The sequence below is a fragment of the Trematomus bernacchii genome, unplaced genomic scaffold, assembly GCF_902827165.1.
Source record: "Trematomus bernacchii unplaced genomic scaffold, fTreBer1.1, whole genome shotgun sequence".
NCBI lineage: Eukaryota > Metazoa > Chordata > Actinopteri > Perciformes > Nototheniidae > Trematomus > Trematomus bernacchii.
In genome coordinates, this window is record NW_022987527.1 from 773809 (window position 1) to 796926 (window position 23118).

Here is a 23118-nt window from a genome sequence, read left to right on the forward strand (position 1 = left end):
TGGCAGAACTTCAGTGTTAGTATTATTAGATCTCAGTGCTGCGTTTGACACTGTTGACCACAACATATTACTAGACCGACTAGAAAACTGGGTGGGACTTTCGGCAACAGTTCTAAATTGGTTTGAGTCCTACTTAAAGGACAGAAAAAACTTTGTTTCTATAGGTAAATACACATCTGAGTTGACAAATATGACATGTGGGGTACCTCAAGGCTCCATCTTGGGGCCTCTTCTCTTTAACATCTACATGCTACCACTGGCTCAGATAATGAAAAACAACAAAATAAGTTACCATAGCTATGCGGATGACACACAAATTTACGTAACAATTTCAGCAGGAGATTATGCTCCAATTCAAACACTGAGTAAGTGCATTGAACAAATCAATGACTGGATGTGTCAGAACTTTCTCCAATTAAACAAAGATAAAACTGAGGTAATGGTTTTTGGAGCCAAGGCAGAACGTATAAAAGTTAGCGCTGAGCTTCAGTCTGCAATGTTCAAAACAACAGATAAAGCCAGAAATCTAGGTGTAGTCATGGACTCTGACCTGAGTTTCAACAGTCACATTAAAACAGTTACTAAATCAGCCTACTATCACCTAAAGAACATATCTAGGATTAAAGGACTAATGTCACAGCAGGATTTGGAAAAACTTGTCCATGCTTTTATCTTCAGTAGACTCGACTACTGCAATGGTGTCTTTACAGGCCTCACTAAAAAATCTATTAGAAAGCTGCAGCTAATTCAGAACGCCGCTGCTCGAGTCCTCACTAACACTAAGAAAGTGGATCACATCACTCCTGTTCTGAAGTCCTTACATTGGCTTCCTGTGTGTCAAAGAATAGATTTCAAAATATTGTTGCTGGTTTATAAAGCTTTGAATGGTTTAGGCCCAAAATACATGTCTGACCTACTGCTAAATTATGAACCATCCAGAACTCTCAGGTCTTCAGGGACTGGTCAGCTTTCTGTCCCCAGAGTCAGAACTAAACATGGTAAAGCAGCATTCAGTTATTATGCTCCAAATATCTGGAACAAACTCCCAGAAACCTGCAGGTCCGCTGCAACTCTTACTACTTTTAAATCCAGGCTGAAGACTTTTCTTTTTGCCGCTGCTTTTAATTGAACTATTCACATCTTAAACTGCACTGTAACTTTTAACTTTTATCCATGTATTTTTTCTTTTAATGTTTATTTTATTATTTTTTCTTTTTAATGACTGATTTTAAATGCCATTTTTAAAATGTCTTCCATTTTTGTAAAGCACTTTGAATTACCTTGTGTTGAAAGGTGCTATATAAATAAACTTGCCTTGCCTTGCCTTGCCTTGCCTTGCCTTGCCTTGCCTTGCCTTGCCTTGCCTTAGATGAAACCCTGTGTCTGTGTTTACTGCATTGTCTGAATAGTTTTGAAACCTGTTTTTCTTTCTATTGTATAACACATCAAGTTCATCTGTTACAGCCAAAGCCTCTCATGTTCAGTTAGGGCTCAGACGATCATGCTGGCAGAGGGTAAACGCAGATGAGCACTTTCTGTCTTCTTTAAATACAAATTAATCAAACTTATCATTTATTTATTGATTAATTTAAAGAAAAAAAAGCTATTGTTTAAATTGGTTGAGCAATATATTCTCATTATAATATTTAAACAATATATATATTGTGACATTTTTTACGTTTATTCATATATATCTGTTGCATATTTTAGGTTTGTTCCAAGACACAAGGATGAAAGGCTACATTTTCGTTGTTGTGACCTTGATATTTTTATTATCATTCTCACGAAATACGGTAAGAGTACCTTTATTGTTCTACTTTCTGTCAAATCATGATGTATTTCATACTGCAGTGTTTCATTTCGTAAAGTTTAGAGCAGGAATTAATTACGTATTGTTTTGACGAAAGTTTTAAGCGTACCTGTTTCCCAAAAAAACTATCATTAGATAGAATACAATAACGTTATTTGTGTTTCATGTTGTACATAACATATTATATTACTACATCTGTTAATATGATCAAATGTCTTTGTTCACAGGTCGGAACATTGATAGTGGGTAAGTTGTAGTCGTTTATTTGATCAAATATAACAAGTATACTCATATAATTCATCAATGTTACTTTATATGGCAACCTCTCAATTTTTTTAGACATTGGTGACGACAAGAGCATTGAAGAGGCAAACAAGGGTAGAGTCAAACATCTTCATATCATTCAATGGACCTGTGTTAATATTGCTGTTTTCACGTTCATACTTAACTGCAGCACCTTTCTTTGTTTAAAAACACAACCCTTTTATGCTTTATCTTAGATTTTTTACATGATGATATCCTGAAGGTTGGTTTTTTTTGTTGTAAATTATGAAATTGAAACTTGGTTTATATGATTATTTTCCGTCACCCATTACATTTCTTATAAATCTTCTTAGGCACCACCAACAACGCAGAGGAGTGCCATTACTGATGGGGACAAACTGTGGACATCTCCAGTCCCATACGTTTTGGACAAAGACCTTGGTAAATATAATTGTTCCTGCATTAACCAAAAAATGTGTCTTTGGTAGAGAGAACAGCTATGAGCCATGTTAGGGAGTTTGTTAAATATTTTATATCATTGACCTAACCAGTTTATTGGAGTCAGTTCCTGGGAGATAAGAACCAGATAGCAGCAGCAAATTGTCGTGAACAAAGCTCCTTTGCCATGATCTTAATCATTAACGGCATCCACCAGAGCATACATATTCCAGTAATGTTCCCAGGAAAGAAAACGCCACCTAAACTATGCATTCATATTATAATTTACTTGTTCTTCTTCTATTTGAAAAATCCCCATGAACAATGGCAGAGATGAATGCTAAAGGACTCACCCTGAAAGCCTTTGACCAGTTCAGGTTGAAGTCATGTATTGACTTCAAACCAAGGGACTCTGAGGAGTATTACATCCACGTCCAGAAGTTAGATGGGTATGTTTTTTTTGTTCTGTCTTTACCATTCCTTTGTTGTTAGCTTCTTTGTCCACAAAAAAATTCCTCAACATTACATCATTTCATAAGTACGTGGTTGACCATGTTTTGCTTCTGGATGTAAATGAGCTGCTGTGATTTAGGGGCATGTTTGATAAATATACGTCTTTGTTCTTTCTACTATACACATATTTTTTACTTTCACTATGAATGCTTTTGATAAACGAGGCCTGGTAAGGTCAGTCAAAATGCTGTTGCTGATGCTCTTTCTCATTTTAGATGTTATTCATATATTGGGAAAGTAATACCCAACGGACAGGACCTCTCCATCGGGTCTAACTGTGATTCCATCTCAACGGTTGAACATGAGTTCCTCCATGCTTTGGGCTTCGACCATGAACAGTCCAGATCTGACAGAGATGATTATGTGACCATTGTTAACAAGAACATCAGAGAAGGTTTGTTAAAGATTCTTATTAAACATGCCTCTTCTTTATATTTACAGGATTATATCAAGGTATATAAAGGACCTACAATGAGTTGGAAAGAAATAAGTTATTAGAATAATTAGTCCATAAACATATCATCAATATTTTTGGCTACATACAGACGGTATAATCAAAAGTATTTCAAATATAAATTGGTGGCAAGATAAATGTTGCTGAAATTAAAACAATGAATACATAACATTATTCCAAACAATCTTTTTCATATCTTAATAAGTTTAAACAAATAATGGTTGGCTTTTATATGTCTTTATCTAGGCCGTGAGGAGAATTTTGACAAACAAAGCAATGAAACCACCACCACCCAGGGAGTCCCGTACGACTACTGGTCAGTGATGCACTACGGCAAAGATGCTTTCAGCAATGGCAACGGGTCAACTATTATAACCAAAGACCCAAAGTTCCAGGATGTGATTGGTCAAAGTCTGGAAGTGAGTCCCAAAGACGCTCTGGAGCTGAACCTCCTCTACAAATGCAGTAAGTGTTTGAAAGTTGGTGGAGATATAATAATGCTATTTGCAGCCCAGCAGGTTTTCAAGCGGCATTTTAATTAACTCAGGGACTTTACCTGTGCTTTTACCTGAGTAAAATTATAATTGACTACAGCACAAGCCTTAACTAAAGCTATTCTTCATTCATTCTTATCAAAAGCAAGATAAGAGCTTACTTAATTTAGCTACGGACAAAAAGTTTATTATTCCACCGACTTATTTTGGCCCTCTTCTCCTCCCACATTCAACATCGCAGAAACTCCGTTCAAACATCAAAACGTTCAGCTCGGTCGGGAATCACAGGCTATTACTTTTCTCATTCATAACTTTCATAATTCCAGAGATACATCCAATAATTCATCACATTTTTTAACATTTTAACTTTAACATTGCACAGCTCGTTAAGGCAGAGTGCGTGATGTCACAGCTAGAGTGGAGCAAATCTTGAAATTTGCCTTCATATATTTTTTTTAAACTGCCATAATTCCCAAACCCTACATTCCTGAGACATACTTTTTCATGACAAACGAAGGAAAACATCTCGTAGCTTGAAAAATGACAAATAATTAAGCAAAAATAATTAAACAAAATGCCTCTTGAGGGCATGAAGTGACAAAAACGTTCAACATGTCTCCATTAAAACCCATTGTAATTTCAGGCTGATATTTCCTCACATCAGCAGCCGCACACCTTTAGTTAAACTGCCAAAAAGGCCACAGTATTAACCCGAAAGTACACAAAAAGTACACTTCAGATACTCAACTTCCTTGACATGCTTCACGTTTTGAAATTTCACAGATATCTGTTATTGTTCTTGCACAAAACGTTCACATGTAAGAGGTTTATCTCTCATTCAGAACAATGCAAACCTTTGATCTCTACAGAGCTCATTAGCTCAACTATAAACACCTGTGCAATGGAACACGATGATGTCATCACTCCAACTGACATGCTCAGAGCAGCAGACTTCAGATAATGGTTAATGGTCGTGCCCTCAACAGCTCTACGTCAATTATGGGGTGTCATCATATGCCGTTCAAGAGAAGAGAGAGAGGGCGACCAAGAGTCAGGGGGCTAGAGAGCGTCGCTATCTATAGATATCTAGTCGCGCGAGAGAGAGAGAGAGTAGATGACGAGATGAGAGAGAGAGCAGAGAGAGGAGAAGAGAGAGAGAGAGAGAGAGAGAGGAGGGAGAGAAGAAGAGAGAGAGAGAGAGAGAGAGAGAGAGAGAGAGAGAGAGAGAGAGAGAGAGAGAGAGAGAGAGAGAGAGATAGAGAGAGAGAGAGAGAGCGATAGAGATGAGAGAGAGTAGATAAACGAGTAGAGAGTAGAGCAGAGAGAGAGAGAGAGAGAGAGAGAGCTCTCTCTCTCTCTCTCTCTCTCTCTCTCTCTCTCTCTCATCTCTCTCTCTCTCTCTCTCTCTCTCTCTCTCTCTCTCTCTCTCTCTCTCTCTCTCTCTCCTCTCTCTCTCTCTCTCTCTCTCTCTCTCTCTCTCATCAATGTTCCAAACGGCCCAAAACTTCACAGGTTTGGTAACGATGCAGCCATCAACGCATCTAAGCGTATTATGGGGTGTCATCAAATGCCGTTGCCATGGCGACAGATCATTCACCATCAAGTTAGTTCAAAAGTTTGCAGTTCAAATATTCTGCTGCTTTTCCAAGCCTTTTTACTTTCTTTTCTTCACTCATCACACATTCAAGCCCCCAGTGTTCATGTATCATTTCAATCTAAATTCTTCACTTTCTTCTTACACATTACATTTCAGCATAGCAGTTTAGCGTCAGCTTTTCAGCATAAAGCATTCCCACTAGCAATTTCTTCAGGAATTGCATTCTCTAGTTTTGATTTCATACCCTTCATTCAACAAAGAGTCCGCAACCCAATGTTCTCTATCTTACTCTACAGAGTCAACCATTGCATTTCAGATGACATGCAGCTTCCCTGATGAGACCATGTGTCAAATGACTAGCTGTTCACAGAGTGGGCTTGGCTGGGAAATGGTAACAAATGTTACAGGGGGTCCTATGTCTGACCACACCAATCTACCCAGTGGCAGTGGTGAACAAGGTAAGATTTCTTAAATCTAACATTACATGTGTGTACTTCAAATCTTTCCCTGACAATTAATTAAAATATATAATATTCCTATCCAACTTTCTTATGCCACCCCTTATGTCATGTTATCTTTGAACTGTTGAATAGTATCCCCACAGAAACTGATTAAAAACACAAATATATAACTCCTTATTTTTGGGACAATACACATTCTAGGTGAAGATGCAGGTTACTTCATGCATGTTAGCACGGCATCAGGTGAGGAGGGAGACTCGGCCTGGCTGGAGACCCACAGGATGAGTCTCAATAGGGAGCATCATGTCCAGTGTCTCCAGTTCTACTATTACCACAGTGGGAACATGTCAGACCACCTCAACATCTGGATCAGAGAGTTTCAGGATGAATGGGACCTCGAGGGAACCCTACGCCTCATGGGACAGATCACTGGTAATGTACTATCTGGTATCATCCTCTATAAATTGTGTTTAAGAATCTTGTGTTTGAAAGCTATATATCTCATGCGCCTGTTAATATTCAACAAATGCAATTCAGACATTACAAAATTCTTCCTCCAGGCGGGCCAACAAAACAATGGAAGCTCCATCATGTGTCCCTGAATGCCACCAAGCACTTCCAGGTGGAGTTTGAGGTTCGTAAAGGAGCAGGAAGCTCTACAGGCGGCTTCTCAATCGATGACATCAATCTGTCAGAGATCGAATGTCCACATGTAACCCTGCAGCTTGATGACTTTGAGCAGGCTTTGAACTCTAGTAGTTTTGGCACCCGTATTTACAGCCCTCGGCAATACTCCAGCGGGGGATATGCTTACAGAGTTGGGGTTGTGTTGGATATTTCATTTTTCGGATTGTTTGTGCAACTCGTGTCTGGTGAAAATGATGACCGGCTGGAGTGGCCTTGCCTACAAAGGCAGGTGACCTTCAAAATGCTGGACCAGAACGCCAACATACAGCTGCAGATGTCCAAGCAATTTAGTATCACCAGTGACCTAAACACATCCTCTGATGGTAAGTCTAAAAGAACATACAAAAGTGAATTACCTAAATGAGAAGCTTCTGGTTCAGCACGCTGACACTGTTTCCTTTGGTTATTTAGCTGCAATGATCTATTGCTTTCTTTAAACAGGCAGCTATGAGTGGGGTAATCCTCGTCTGGTTGGATCTTCCTACGTAGATGACAATGGTGAAACCATCTTTGCCGGACCTATGTTTCGCAGACCCTATTTTGCCGATAAAAATGATTTGGAGACCAGAGAGTTCCTCAAGGGGGGAAGTGTCATCTTCGTCTACAGCTTCCAAGGCAGGCTGGAATTTGTTTTTGTTAATGCTTAAATTGCTTGCAATTCTAATAACATCTAAATTAAATAATTGGATTTAAGTTTTGTTGCGGATAATTACTCAAACTTTATTATTTTCTAGATATCACCCCGCTAGTCAATGGAAGTGCCCTGCCAAGTCCTGAAGTGGGACCAGTGGAGATCAAATATCCTCCCAAAGATCTGAACAGAGGCCCTTGCTCATCAAAGTAGGACTTTTTATTATCAAATGATTTATTTTAGCTCTTAAACAACCTCTTATTTTAAAACAAAACTTTAAAACATTTTATCGTCATGTTAAGCCATATATATTTGAATATGCCTTTCATATGATGCTATGGATTTTACAGCACCACCACCCAGCCTCCCAGAACCACAAGTGACAGGTATTCACATTTACTCACACGTTACACTTTTTGTAAACTGTGAAATCAGTGAGCTTTGAAAATATTAAAATCAGGGTGTAGGGGTTTATCACTTTGTTAAATATATATAAAAACAGGTTTCTATTTGCATAATAAGTCATTTTGAATGATGCTGTGCATTTTACAGCACCACCCCCCGTGATCCCCCCAGAACAACAGATGACAGGTATGCATATTTACTCACACAAATAACACTTGCAGTAAATTGAAAGCTATGAAAACCATGGGCTCTGAAAAGCTTAAGTTGATGCTGTCGAATATGAAAAACCAATCAGACATCTTTGTTGATATTGAGCTAATTACATTTTCACATGCCTTTCCAATGGGGCTATGCATTTTACAGAACCACAACCAGTGATCCCATGATGACAACAGATTACAGGTATTCACATGTAGTCATTTGTAAGCCATAATAACAGTGGGCTTTGAAATTCTTAATTTGATGCTGTTGAGAATCAACTTATGATTTATGATGTTACATATTTATATATAAAAACAGGCCCCTATGTTCAAATCAAGCATGAAAGTCCATTTCTAGCCCAGACACAAAAAGCAATTCGATTTTGATATGCTTTTTAAATCATGCTATGCATTTTACAGCACCACCTCCGATAACTCTCCTGGAGTCACGGATGAAAGGTATTCCCATTCAATAACAAACCTAACACTTGAAAATATTTGTAAGCTGTGAAAATCTTAATTTGATTCTGTTGTGGTTAGTCAACTTGTTAAAAATATGTATGTATATTCCTGAAGAAAGTCAATTTCTAGCCATGAAACACAACTCATTTTAAAAACAACATTTAAAGAATGGAATACGATTTGTGTATACTTTTTAAATCATACTATGCATTTTACAGCACCACCACTCTTAACCCTCCTGGAGTCACTGATGAGAGCAGGTATTCACATTTAGACAAACACAATTAACTTGAAGAATTTGTAATATGTGAAAACAGGTGGATCTGAAAACTTGATTTGATGCCTTTTGAATGATGCTATGCATTTTACAGCACCACCACTCTTAACCCTCCAAAAACCACGGATGAGAGCAGGTATTCACATTTACACACAATTGTTACACTTTGTATGTGTAAGCTGTGTAAGCTGTAACAGCAGTGTTTCTTTATATGCTTTTCAAATCATGCTATGCATTTTATAGCACCACCACCAATGATCCCCCGAAGACCACAGATTTCAGGTATTCCTTTCACACGTCACAATTTCAGTCATTTGTGAGCAGTAAAAAAAAGTGGGCTGTGAAAATCTTGATTTGATGCTTCTAAGGTTAATCATCCTCTTAAATATATATAAATTCATATTAGGCAAAAAATTACAGTGATGCTGTCGAAGTTGAACAAAAAACAGATATGTTAAAGGTGGGGTAGGTAAGTTTGAGAAACCGGCTCGAGATCGCTAGAATTTGAAAATACACAACCGGAGAAAATCTTCCACTTCCTTATAGAGCCCCTCCTCCAACACACACGAACGCGCACATGACCAATGAGGGCACAAGATAAGTTTGTGCACAGATGGAAGGCTGACAGGCAGGTAGGCCATCCAGTTATTTTAGCCGGGCCGGCTAAAATGATTGGTCGTGCTTTTTACAGTACTACGGCTTCCACAGATGACATTTTTTTATGGATTTTTTGTCAAAGCACTTAAGATATTCATTGCTATCGGGATGTTAAGAGCATTCCATGGAATATAACAAAAAGTGTATATCGAGCCGGTTTCTCAAACTTACCTACCCCACCTTTAACATTGAGCTAATAACATTTTATAATGCCTTTCCAATGGTGCTATGAATTTTACAGCACAACCACACCTGACCCTCCACAAACCACGGATTCCAGGTATTCACATGTACTTACACACATTACACTTAAAGAAGTGGGTTTTGAAAAGCTTAGTTTGATGCTATTGAGGTTAACCGACTCGTTAAAAACGTATATTCATGAGCATAAAGGTATCTATGCTCATATTAAGCCATTTAGATTTGTACATGCCTTTGTATTGATGTTATGCACTTTACAGCTCCACCACGCGTGATCCTCCAAGAACCACGGATGACGGGTATTTATACTCACACACATTACACCTGCAGTCATTTGTAAACTGTGGAAACAGTGGGCCTTGAAAACCCTAATTTTATGCTGTTAATATTGTTGAATACTGGTCTTTATGTTCATATTAAAGGGGACCTATCATGCAAAATGCACTTTTGTATGTCTTTTATACATAAATGTGTCCCCGGTGTGTCAGGGAACTCACGCAGCGTCAGAAAATAAAACCCTCTCTCTTTTCCTCCGTACCCAAATCTCTAAAAACGGGGGTACAACGTAGCTGATCCAGATTTGCGTCCGATATGACGTAATATCGGAAATGTGGACCCACGGCACTATCAGAAAGTTGCTATCAGAAACAATGCCCGACTGTTTTGGACGTAATATGGTCGGTGTTTACATTAGCATCGCTAACACTCAGAGCTAACCTGTACTGGAGAGCATGTGTGTGAAGAAGCTGGACATAAAAAGGCAAGAGAGAAAGCCTTTGAGCTCCATACTGTTTCAGAAATAATCCTTGATATGGCGTTTCATCACGGCAGTATTTAGTTTAGAGACAGTAGCTGCCGGTCCCGCATGAGCTCAGCCCCCTCCTTTTTAAAAAAAATCAAAAAAGCTTTTTAAAGCTTTATACCCAAAATCAGCACTTTTGAAACAGGAAGTGAAATGGAGGGATATGAGGCATGGCTAGAATGGGTGATCTGTTTGGTATTTTGAGCAAAACACTTTATAGACATCTTTTTTATATATTTGTATATATCTGAGACCTATGCTATTGCCTAAAAATAGCATAATAGGTGACCTTTAAGCAAATTGGATTTTTACCTGCCTTTCTAATGGTGCTATGCAATTAAGAGAACCACCACCAGAGGGTTTTGAAAAGCTTAATTTGATGCCTTTTGAATAATGCATTTTACAGCACCACCACCTTTGAGCCACCAAGAACCACGGATGACAGGTATTCACATTGACTCGCACACTAATGATGCATTCACTTTTAAGCTGTAAAAGAGGCAACTATTTCTTTTTTATACAATGTGGTTTTATATGTTCATATTAAAAAAAACATGTTGTATATGGGACGTGTCAAAAATCCTTATTTTTAATTGATCCATTCCTGTCTTCCGGCTTCAGCATTTTTGGCTTCTCTCCTGGTTTGGTGTGTTCTCCTGTCCTCACCCTCCTGCTAGCGGCAACGCTTTTGATACCTTGAAGCACATCACACCTCAGCTCATGACGGGACCAGTAAATGTGCCATCGTTTTGGCTCTTGTTATAAACACTAATAAAAAAATGGGTGATGAAAAAGGTTAAAGAACTATTGGGAGATGCTCTATGTACTGTATGTGTAGTGTTTGTTGGTGTTAGTCATATCATGATTTATTTGCATATGTAAGAATCAATGAAATTGAGATGCCTGCACTGATGTGTTGTTTAGTCCTTGTTGTATTGATCACTAAGTGGTAGATGTTTTTTTTTTTTCTTCAATTGTCAAATTTCTAATGCAAATTACCATTGAATTAACATTTATGACATACAATTAAAGCAATAAAAGAGACAGCTCTGTTATTGACTGAATTTGATTGTAATTTTACAGATGTTTTCCTATATCTTTTTACAGTCAATAACCTTTAATAAAACTACAGCACTACAACTTTAATGTGCAAACACTGTATTTTTACAGCTTCATCCTCTCTTTTTAAAATCAATAACCTCTAGTAAAAGTACATCACTAATACTTCTACGGGCAAAAAAAACGGTCAAATGACTGGCAGCAGCGGCTGCCAAACAAAAACCATAAAATTCAAGTAAAAAGTGCAAAAGCAATTAATATACAGGAATTGTCCTTAAAGATTTTACAGGAAAACACTTTCCTCTCTTTTCAAAATCCATTGTCTTAAAATGTTACATTCAAATACCTTAAATCAGGGGTCTCCAACACGTTGATCGCCAGCTTTTCAGTGGCTCGCCGCTCGATTATCGATTATAGCAAATCAAGAAGCAACGTTATAGTAACGTTGCTTCTTGATTTTTCGGCCGCGGCTGGACAATAACGTTTTTTTGTTTTTGAATGTTTTCTGTGACACGAATATCAAATTGGTCGGTGACGCAGAGATCAAGGAACAGACGTGACAGCGGCACAGAGACACAGGGATTTGTGTTTTTTTGAAAAACACTCGTTATCGTCATGTCAGGTTTTTGGTGGATTTAATCAAGTCTTGGATTGCAGAGTATGAATGTCCTCTTGCTATTTTCAGTTGATAAATACGTGTGTAAAGTTTGTGAAGGCAGGAGGAAAAAGCTTCCGCGATCACCGTCTCCTCTGTTCCTCCAAACCCCGCCCCCCCCCTGAAAATAATGAGTGACAGGCTAATCGTAACCTGATAGAAACTTTATTATTCACTTAGGCGCCGTTTACACGAGGAGAAAACAGCTTGTATCTGCATAGTTTCGTGTGCGTACAGCCCTATTATTTACACGAGGCCGATAGAAACTGACCCCACAAACGATAACGGGTCCCAAGGTGGATAGATTTGCAAACGAAACGCTCTGGGGGGTCAACCGAGTCCGTGTAATCACCTCTATACGAATATTTCCTTAAAAAATAACGATAGCCCCACCTCTCCTGCTCACTGCTGTAGCAACTATCAAAAATAGCTGTGTTAATTAAACGCACAAGGGGTTCTTGAATGAAATAATATTATAAAAGGCAAACCAGAATTGTTAACGCCCAATATACTCCTTAAACAAAATAAACAGAGTCAGATTTCATGCATTGATCCATTATATTGACAAAGGAGCGATCTCACCCGGTGTTTGTAGAGAATATCTCTCTTTCTGAGTGCGTCCTCTCCACGGAGACGTGCTTCTTGGTCGGTCGATGCAATATCCACAGATTCGGTTGCTTTCAGTTAACTTCCCCGTTGCATTTATCCATATGCTGAGGAAATTACTATATCCCGCTGAATACCAGCAATCGCCACACACACTTCCTCCTGTCAGTAGCTACTGCTAGTGCTACTGCTACTGACCATGCTACAGATATTAGTGCACAATCTACAGCTCCTCTACCACAACCATCAGCAACAAGTGGACATGGAGAATTACATGAACTACATGTTGCTAAATACACCGCGGGCAGAAGGGTAGCCATGGCAACATTGCTGCGGGGCTGCTCTGGGCTGCTCTTCTTCGCTGCTTTTGGTGTATTTTGGCGGAAGTTACAGCGCCACTTACAGTCCCGGCATATGTACTACAGCGTTTCCAGCGGTCTCGTTTGAACAGACACGTTAAATGAAACGAATGCATGTGAACGGAAGACTTTTTTGAATACGCATACTGTGCATAAACGCAAACGTTCCCGTGTGAAAGAGGCCTTAATCACTGATTGAGATATGATGAAGCTAACTTAATCTCATACATTCATGGGATTTATGTAACAGTAAGACAGAGAATGTAAGTGTGCACCCACATGCACTATTTTAGTTTGTATATGCTGTTGTAAATACTCCTGTTGTCTGCTGTGTTCAGACTCAAGTCATGTGTGTGCTGCCACATTCAGGACCTTCAGTGTCCTTTTTTTAAACAGAAGGCCGTTGCTAGAAGCTGCAGCTAGACTGCAGAAGTATTCATTTTTTGTTTTTGAGGATGGAACAATTTCACACACAGATATAGGGAGGCTAGACCTATAGCCTACAATTGATTTATTATGGTTTATAATTTAATGTCAAGACGGGGAAGAAGGAGAAAAAGATGGCTGAACTGTTCAGTGTCAATCCTGTGGAGATGGAGATGGAGTTTATAAATCTCCAAAATCATGTTCAGCTTAAGTCTCAGCAAAACTCAGAACATTTCTGGAGCCTTGTAGACCCAGAAAACTATAAGAACATTCACCAAGCAGCACTGAACATGTCTGCTTTATTTGGCTCTACATACCTTTGTGAAGCAGCTTTTTTCTGACATGAATGTCATGAAATCTAAATACAGAAGAAGACTGACTGATGAACATTATAATGACTCTATTAGAGTGAACCTAATGGCGCATTTCCACCATGGCGCGGAGCGCAGTTTAAGCGTGCCGTGTCGTGCCGGTCCCGTTTTTGGTTCCGGCCCGGGGCTACTTTTTCACCTTTTTTCTGGCCCGACAAAAATGTTGGTTCTATCGAGGCCAACAAGCGGGCCAACAACCGGGCAGAATATGCTAAACTAGTGACGACTGCTGATTGGTCAGAGAGAATCGTCACAATTCTCGCACAAGTTAATCCCTAGCGTTGCATATATTGGGACGCTTGCAGCATTTTTGAAAACAGAGAAGCTAAAAGAAGAAATGGCAAAGAAAAGCACACCGTGGTCGATTGACGAAGTTACAACGTTCCTCCAGCTGATAGCAGATGATAAAATCCAGCGGGAGCTCGACGGCACAACTCGCAACCTAAACGTTTTTCAAGAGGTCTCTGCACTGTTGTCCGAACGCGGATTCTCAAGGACTTTCCAGCAGTGTAGGGAAAAACTGAAAAAGCTTAAGAGTGAGTATAGAGCCGTCAAGGACCACAACGGCCGGAGTGGTTCAGATAGGAAAAGCTGGAAGTGGTTCGACCAGTTGGACGCTATTTATGGCCATAGACCGGCCAACGTTGGGAGGGAGGGAGGCCTGTACTCTGCAACCGCGTTACTGGAGTCCCTGCATGGTAAGTCTTTGCTAACGCTCTGTTATTTGCTTGAAAGCGTTGTGTCCCTATCTATTCTAAAGCTCACTTCTAACAAACAAGTCTATTTTATCCTTACATTTATGTTCTACAACCCAGCTTTTATGGAGCTCCGAAGAGCTACATAGCTAGCTAAGGCAGATAGCATTAGCTAGAGCTATTGTTTGCTACCACCACATGTGCCATTGTTTACGTTCAGTTTTTCTTTTCTACAGTTGTTGTTGCTATTTAGTATTGTGCTGCAGTAGTTTGTGGAATTAACAAGTCATGTTGCTGTTCTAGATGATGCCATTGTCTCTAATGAGGAGGAACAGTCCTGAACAACGGGTGATGGCAGTGTTCCGTCCTCAACATCGTCATCGAATCCAGAACGGACCCCAACTCGACCACACCAGCCGAAGAACCGATACCAACTCAACCACCAACGCCGAGTGCCATCACGACACCGCAGCGTGTGGTTCTAGGTAAGAAATAGGCATGGCAAAACGACTGGAATTGTGACTTTTTTTAAACTTTAGATCATCCATCGTCAGTAATAAAATAAGCTATACCACTGTGTGGAAGTGCTCTGTTACAAGTAAGTAACTAGCTAGTAAGCAGCTAGTACAATTGTGTGTGACATCCTATTATATACATATATTTATATTCATTATCAACAGGCTGGACATAATGTAATTCACTTTCACAATCATTGTAAACATCTAGGGCATAACTGTCTTTAGTTCATCCTTACTGTTGTTCTGCTTATACATGTTATTCTTATATCCTTGTGTGACCTGTACCTGTCCTGTGTTTTTCATTCTTATTGCTAATTCTTATTGCTATAATTATCTTATCATCATACAGGCAAGAGGAAACGAGGAGGAGACGAGCACCTAGCACAGCAGGAACGGCAACTGGCCCAGGTGGATCGGCACTGGCAGCTGACCATGGAGGCTACTGCCCGGGCAAGGGAGGAGGAAATGGCCTTGAGAAGGGAGGAGAACGCTCAAACTCAGGCATTTAACCTAGCCTTCCTGCGCACTCTTGGCCAGGTTCTAGGCGGCAGCCGACGTGGCCCATCTCTTCAGGAAGACGAACCACCTCTGTAATTTAATATTAACATTATTCAGTTTCATCTCTCTTGTTTTTGTTAATTTGCAAATGCAACATTATTACTTTCTTGTTTATTTCTTATCTTTCCTTTTTTTTTTATAATGCCATGCCTTTTTATGCTACTGCAACAAATATTTTATTTTATTTTATTTGTATTGTACAATGCCATGGCTTTTTTATGCTGCAACAAAAACACTTCCCAAATTGGGATTCAATAAAGTACTTCTCATCTTATCTCTTGTTGATAAATGCATCATCTGATTTCCTGCCATAATCTGATTAACAAACTGATTTTCGTGAGCATGTAAACAAAGTCACTGGGTTGCCACTCACACATAAACACACAGTTTTGGAATCCAATCATAAACTGAAATGAAATGTACACGTTTAATTAAAGGGCTTTAAATCAGCAGAACAAAAACACTGAGAATTGTGTCGTAGTCCAACGTTTAAAAAAAATTCAGATTCACATAATTTTGAGGCAGAAGTTATAGGCCTATATTTTTTCTAAATAATAATAAAAATAGGCTACTACTAATAACATTTATGTGGATCTTTAATCCAAACTTTAATTAAACAAAGGAAGCCTACAATATCATTCTCAAAAACAATTGTAAAAATAGCCCAATTAAGATCTAGAACTGAAGATATAAACATTATACATGAATTTATAAAGCAATAAGAAACAACATCAGTTAGGAAAAAGCCCATAAGATAAAAAGTTAATTTTAAGAAGAGATTTAAAGCAAGAAATTGAGTTTGCTAGCTTGAGGTCCTCCTCTAAAACATTATTTGGTAACTGACACATCATTACTTAAAGTCAAAGATTTCCTTTTATAAATAAACTGGAAGGGGGTATTTAGAAAAAAAACAGAAAGAGAAGGAGGATAAGAGATAATTTGTATTCATGTTTATAGTTTACTTTGATATTTGCTTAATTTATTAGAGAGATTTTCTTTTCATGATCTGATATTTTCTCAAATGTTCTTATTTATGGGGCAGTACTTACTGGTGCTTGAAATTCAAATATTTACTAAATAGTCAATTCTGATAACATTTTTTGGTTTAAATAATTTGACAAACACATGTATGTGAAAGAGAAAAAAATATTTATTTATGTTCATTGCAATGTAGTAATAATACAAACAATAAAAACAAAACAAAATGTCACTAGCCTTAATGGCCCACAATCTTTCAATTTCGTGTTTATAATTACAAACACAAGAAATGTATATCAACTTACTGAACCATGATGTTATGAACCAAAACATTCAAGTTTCCTGTATACAAAGAATATTTAGCTATTCAGGTGGCGCATCAAACCCTCTCTTATTTCAGTGCCCTCCTCCTCTGCACCTTGTGCCACTGCTATCCCAGGCTCTGCTACTGCTGGTGCATCCCATTCATCATCATAGACCTCTCCATGACTCTCGCAGAGGTTATGCAGAGCACAGCATGTCAGCACCATAGATTTCACAAGTTTCACATCACAGTCATTTCTTTTCATGAGGCAACGCCACCTTCCCTTCAGTCTACCAAAAGCATTTTTGACCACTACCCGTGCTCTGCAAATGTTCTTGTAGTAGATCACATGTTCTGCTGTGAGCTGTCTATTGTCAGGGAACGTTTTTATGAGCCAGTTTTGCAAGGGATAGGCATTGTCTCCCAGGATGTAATAGCCAGCATTCACCCCACCAATGTTCCTGGTGCAAGGTGGAAAGTAGTTGCCACGACTGGTCAACTCCCACAATGAGGACAGCCTCAAAACCCGAGCGTCATGCAAGCTCCCAGGCATTCCTGCAAACACATTCCAGAAATGTCCCTTTCCATCTACAACTCCTTGAAGGATGATGGAGTGCCAGCCTTTACGGTTGAAATAGTCGCAGTGGTATTCCTGTGGTGCCAAGATGGGTATGTGTGATCCATCAATAGCACCTACACACTGTGGGAGCCCCCACCTGTTCTCAGTGTAGTCGGCCATTTCTGCAAACTTCTCCCGGTCTGGTGAACGAATTAGTTCCGGTACTAACAACGTCTCTGCAGCAGCACAGAGGTCTTGCACACACCGGCACACAGTAGTGTTGCTCACTCCGAAAAGATGTCCAATGCTTCTGTACTCTGAGCCGGTCGCAAGCTTCCACAGTGCGATGGCCACCCTCTTCTTTAGAGGTATACACTCGCGGAATGCTGTGTCCTGTCTCTCCATCGCTGGCCACAGTTTGTTGCACAGGTAGACGTAGGTTTCCTCAGACATCCTGAAGTTCTCCACCCACTGAGTGTCTGTGAAAGATGGAACAATCACACCCCACCACTCGGTAGCTCGGTCGAGCATCCAAACCAACACACTCTCACTCCATAAACGTCCAGGAGCGACGCTTGGTCAGGGTCCCGAGGCGTGCAGTTGGGACGCTCCTAGGCTCCTTCAGCTTCATAAACAGACGCATATAGCTTTCAACTGATTGCAATGTATTCCCATCTGCGGCGGGATTTGATGCTCATGGAAGCACGGCATTCGTTTGTGTCTGAGGCTGTTAAAGGCAATGTGACCGTCCATTCCCATTGGATAACGGAGAATTGTACACCCGGAAGTAAGTATTCCCCTTACTGTCGATTGATTTGACAGTGATATCTGCACTACTCATCAACTCAAAAACACCAGATTATCGTTGTTAATTAAACGACATTGATAGGTTTTAGTGTACAATGCTTTTGTCATGTTTTCCCCTTCAATTCTGAGAAACAAGTCGTTTTCTATGAGTTTTGGATGGCCGAAGACATTACATTACCCACAATCCTCTGTAGCAACCATAGACTGTATATTGCAACAGGCAACTGCTTCGGTTAATGTTAATTTACAAACTCTTCAACTACAACCGTAGTTATTTAAAAAAAAATGCTAGAAGGCCTCACGGAATACTTTAATGTAAATTAAAATTTAAATGTGAAGGAATGTGTGTATATTAACTGTGGGTTTTTCTCTGGAAGTGTTTCCTTGTACGATGTGAGGGTCAAAGGACAGATGATGCCGTTTTTCTCATACTGATATTCCGCTATGCACGCTGGGATTTGGTGTTTATGCGATGTGAAATCCGACAAACACAATAGATTATGCTAAAGGAGTCATTCTGCAAGCCTTCAAACATTTCTGTTAAAGTCACGTTTGATGAACAATTTGTGAATTTGAGCTTCATACATCAATCAACCTTCCTGTGTGTACTTTGAACTGCACTTATTGTATGAAAAGTTCTATCCAAATAAAGATTATTATTATTATTATTATTATTATTATTATTATTATTATTATTATTATTATTATTATAATACTGCAATAGCTAGTACTACTGCGTGTGAAATTATCCTCACATAAGATTGACAAATATGACAGCATCGTAACGTTTAAGGGTGTGGAAAGCTCGTCAAGGAATTTCCAAGTCCTTGTTGTGTATTGACATCATTGCAACCACAAACATGAGGGAGGAATTAAAACAACAATTGATGAAGAGTATTAAACCTGTTCTTCTGTATAAAACGCTTCAGGTTCATCTGTCTCATCCAAAGCTCATCAAGTTCAGTTAAGGATCAGACAGTCGGGCTGGCAAAAGGTAAACATGGATGAGCACTTTATATGAAATACAAATTGTTAAACAGAATTTTTAAATAGTTTTAAAACAGTAAACGTTTGTATTGTTCATGATCATTCATATACAGTATCTCTGTCTTGTATATGTTCTGTTTGTTCCAAGACACAAGGATGAAAGGCTGCCTTTTTCTTGTTGTGACCTTGACAGTTTCATTCTCATTCCCACACAATACAGTAAGAGTTACTTTATTGTTGTATTTTCTGTGTTCAATTTCTTACGTATTTTTGTTGATGAAAGTTTTAAATTAAGCATGCATGTCTCCTAAATCTGTTAATAGCCTACATTTAATACAGGAATTAATAAAGTGTTTATTAAATGGAACTTTTGACTAGCATATTTTACATGTATCCCCAAAAAACAATCAATAAATAGAAATCAATTACGTTTTTAGTTTTTCATGTTGAACAATATCTTAGAGAATTATATTGTCATATATTGTCATATATTGTCATTCTTTACAGGTCGGAACAAATATAGTGGGTAAGTTGTAGTATTTCAGATTTGACATTTTAGTTTATAAAATGTATTTAACGTCATTATATAATGACTCAATGTAACTAAGGCAGCATATCAACTCTTTTTGTAGACATTGATGAAAGCATGAGCATTGAAGAGGCAAACGAGGGTAAAGTTAAACATCTTCATATCATTCAATGGACCTATGGTTAAGTTGTAAAGTCAATATTGTGTTGTGTTGATATTCATTTCTTGTTCAAAAACACTACCTTTCTGTTCTATCTTAGATTCGTTACATGATGATATCCTGAAGGTGGGTTCAGCATTTTTTGGGGCAATTATTAAAAGGTATAAACAATAAAACAATAATAATAATAAACAATTATGTAGGATTTGTTTGTGTCACATAATACATTTCTTATAAATCTTCTCAGTCACCAGCAAACACGCAAAGGAGTGGCATTACTAATGAGGACCAACTGTGGACATCCTCAGTCCCATATGTTTTGAATGAAGACCTTGGTGAATATGACTTTTCCTGCATTAACCAGAATATGTGTCTCCCTTACTAACATTGTTTCAAGGCGTCCACTTGTACATAATACATATGAGCAAAGGAATTTGTGAAATTCAAACCAACAATGGATACAAGCGAGAATACCTCACCTGTTCTTGTCATTTACAATGCCATTTTTTTGTTCCTCCTTTTTGAAAAATGCCCATGCACAATGGAAGAGATGAATGCTAAAGGAGTCATCCTGAAAGCCTTTGACCAGTTCAGTTGAAGTCATGTATTGACTTCAAACCAAGGGACTCTGAGGAGTATTACATCCACGTCCAGAAGTTAGACGGGTATGTTTTGTATTTTTCTTGATCGCTACTTATCCCCAAAAAGTACCTTAACATTAGGGCTATTTACACTTTCACAGATCTTTCTTAAATGACCTTGTTGGACAGTAGGTCCTGTGTATATATTTTAAACTTGCTTTATTTATGTTTTTAATAAGTGAGGCCTGGTCAGTCACATACAAACAGTATTAGCTGTTAAAATGGACTGCTTTCTCTCGTTTTAGATGTAATTCATACATTGGGCGAGTACCATCCAATGGACCTGGTAAGGTCAGTCAAAATGCTGTTGCTGATGCTCTTTCTCATTTTAGATGTTATTCATATATTGGGAAAGTAATATCCAATGGACAGAACATCTCCATCGGGTCTAACTGTGATTCCATCTCAACGGTTGAACATGAGTTCCTCCATGCTTTGGGCTTCTACCATGAACAGTCCAGATCTGACCAGAGATGGGGTCGTTACTAAAAAAAAGTAATATATTACATATTACATATTACTTTAACCTGTTACGAATCTTCCGCCCGGTACCGGGCGGATAAACGCGTCATTTGCAGGAAACAACGTCTAAGGAATCTTAATATTGAATAAAACTATGAATGTGTTATATCCATGTAACGGGAAGAAACTCAGCTAACTGATCTTTTTAATTTTTTTTTTCAAAAAAAACCCACAATGCTAGCACTCAGCCTCTGAATTAGCCAACAGCGAAAAAATGTAACCCATCTCTGCACCTAAACTCACTCTAACTCCCTTATTACTTATCCTAGATGCACAACCAACCACTAGTTTTTGGTGTCCTGGAGACACTGAATCTACCGGTGCCCTCCTCAACACTCATTGATAAACATTCGCGACGCTATAAACGAAAGCGTACATCATAACATGTGGAGCTAAGTAGCAAGAAACGCTAACATGGCTTACCTTGGTCAAAACTGGTCTTCAATGGCATTTAAACGATAAAAAAACGATACTGCAGTTAATCCATAGGTTCATCCTATGTATCTGTGCCTTCTTTGAAATGATTTCTGATAATCCATAAGCAATAAAACGGCTTTTTAATTTCCAAACTCCAGAAGGAGAAAATCTGCAAAATTAGTTTCAGTTGTAAACGCGCAGCCCCCACCTTTTCTCTTTACAACGAGTGTGTGTGTGGGCCTCCCCCTTCGATTCTATTGGCTCTAACGGTCAGAAAGGTGTGTCAACGAACCCAATCGAGTAAGGGGGGCCAAAGATAGGTCAAATCCACCCAAATGACCCCAGAAGTGGGGGTTTTTGGCTAAATCTCTCTAAAAAGGTCAAATTTCACTTGTTTTGCATCAATCTTGATACAGGGTACTTATTATATGTTGTACTTTGGATTCCTAAAGCTTTTAGTCTACTAACCCATCATCCAAGGGTAGTTTTCACTATCTGTAAAAAATAATTTTTGGACGGACACTATAATTTACAGTTTTTTACTATGTAAAATCTGAATTTTCTTTAAAATAAAAAACATTTATATTGATTCTGACACTTCTACATCCAACTCACAGATGTAACCTTGCTTTGATAAAAGAAATTATTCATATAACCCTTTTAGAAGTTAAGTTGTAGTCATTTGTTTTGGGCATGTCATTTTCGAGCCTGAAACATGAAAAACAGGCTCGGTGCTTAACAGGTTAAAAAAAAGTAATATATTACACTACTTCGTTACTCTCTACATAAAGTAACTCGTTACGTTACTCGTTACTTTACTCGTTACTTTACTCGCAGGGCCGGCCCGCCCCTCCCTACAGGCAGATCACGCAGACTGCTAAAGTTTCAAATGTTCTCTTTAGTTCAGTTTCCATTGTCGCATAAGACTGATCCAGATAGCTCTGACTATGGCTGTCCTCTGTCTCCTGCTATCTGTATTTTGCGCAGTATATCTCTGAACGATGCGATGGTGATTCCACTGTGCAAATGGGCAACATTACATCTACTATGAAGGATGCTACAAACCTGTCCATCTCTGCTTTGGTTACCGGTCCTCCAAATTCTAATTTGTGCCGCTTCGGAGTCGGCGGCGGCGACTCACAACATCCTCACTCTGGGTTCGGGGGTCCGGTCGTTAGCTATTAGCTTCACCTTAGCATGTGTTCTTTGCAGGTGTTTGTTGAGGTTTGACGTGGTGTTTGCAGCAGTGTATAACAGCTTCTGGCCTGGACACAGTTTGCACCTCACCGTCACATTCCTGTCTATTCTTCGGACGAACTCAAAATAATGGGCATACCTCCACCCCTCGAAAGTTATCGCTGACTCTGCCATGTTTATGCAGCACTGCACGTGGATATGTGGACGCGCAAGTCGCGCAGATTACGTACATATAAACCTGCGGCGGAAACCCCTCTTGTCTGTCAGTGTGATTATGACTGATTTTATAAAAGTAACGAAGTAACGCGTGTCGGGGCAATGTCAGTAACTGTAGTGTGATTACTGAATTATAAAAGTAACGCGTTACACTACTCCGTTACCGACAAAAGTAATATTATTACAGTAACACCCAACTCT

The 23118-nt window shown here is 38.9% G+C and overlaps 2 protein-coding genes across 4 annotated transcripts; one reads left to right on the top strand and one right to left on the bottom strand.

Annotated features, from left to right (window-relative positions):
• The first annotated feature begins 1422 nt into the window (after positions 1-1422).
• LOC117474767 (meprin A subunit beta-like) lies at positions 1423-11499 on the top strand. 3 transcript variants are annotated; one of them, XM_034120774.1, is made up of 25 exons: positions 1423-1514; positions 1711-1793; positions 2038-2056; positions 2150-2188; positions 2311-2336; positions 2428-2515; positions 2844-2961; positions 3241-3419; positions 3726-3944; positions 5867-6028; positions 6233-6463; positions 6592-7041; positions 7160-7333; positions 7453-7558; positions 7700-7735; positions 7902-7940; positions 8118-8156; positions 8375-8413; positions 8635-8676; positions 8788-8829; positions 8937-8975; positions 9592-9630; positions 9812-9850; positions 10760-10798; positions 10975-11499. In XM_034120774.1, exons 1-25 carry the CDS (start codon positions 1502-1504, stop codon positions 11051-11053), a joined length of 2379 nt encoding a protein of 792 aa, XP_033976665.1. In that variant the 5' UTR covers positions 1423-1501; the 3' UTR covers positions 11054-11499. The 3 variants fall into 3 exon arrangements, with proteins under 3 accessions (XP_033976665.1, XP_033976672.1, XP_033976679.1); XM_034120781.1 differs by having other exon boundaries at positions 7926-7940; XM_034120788.1 differs by lacking the exon at positions 8788-8829.
• Positions 11500-16937: 5438 nt separating this feature from the next.
• On the bottom strand, positions 16938-17894 carry LOC117474583 (protein ANTAGONIST OF LIKE HETEROCHROMATIN PROTEIN 1-like). The gene has a single exon (XM_034120452.1). It carries the CDS (start codon positions 17892-17894, stop codon positions 16938-16940), a length of 957 nt encoding a protein of 318 aa, XP_033976343.1.
• Positions 17895-23118: the final 5224 nt, after the last annotated feature.

Excerpts from the sequence above, each read along its gene's own strand:
- LOC117474767 (XM_034120774.1), top strand. Across the intron at positions 3,420-3,725 it reads TAACAAGAACATCAGAGAAG|GCCGTGAGGAGAATTTTGAC; the intron begins GTTTGTTAAAGA and ends GTCTTTATCTAG. Across the intron at positions 7,736-7,901 it reads CCCAGAACCACAAGTGACAG|CACCACCCCCCGTGATCCCC; the intron begins GTATTCACATTT and ends TGCATTTTACAG.
- LOC117474583 (XM_034120452.1), bottom strand. The coding sequence starts at position 17,894 with ATGTCTGAGGAAACCTACGTCTACCTGTGCAACAAACTGTGGCCAGCG.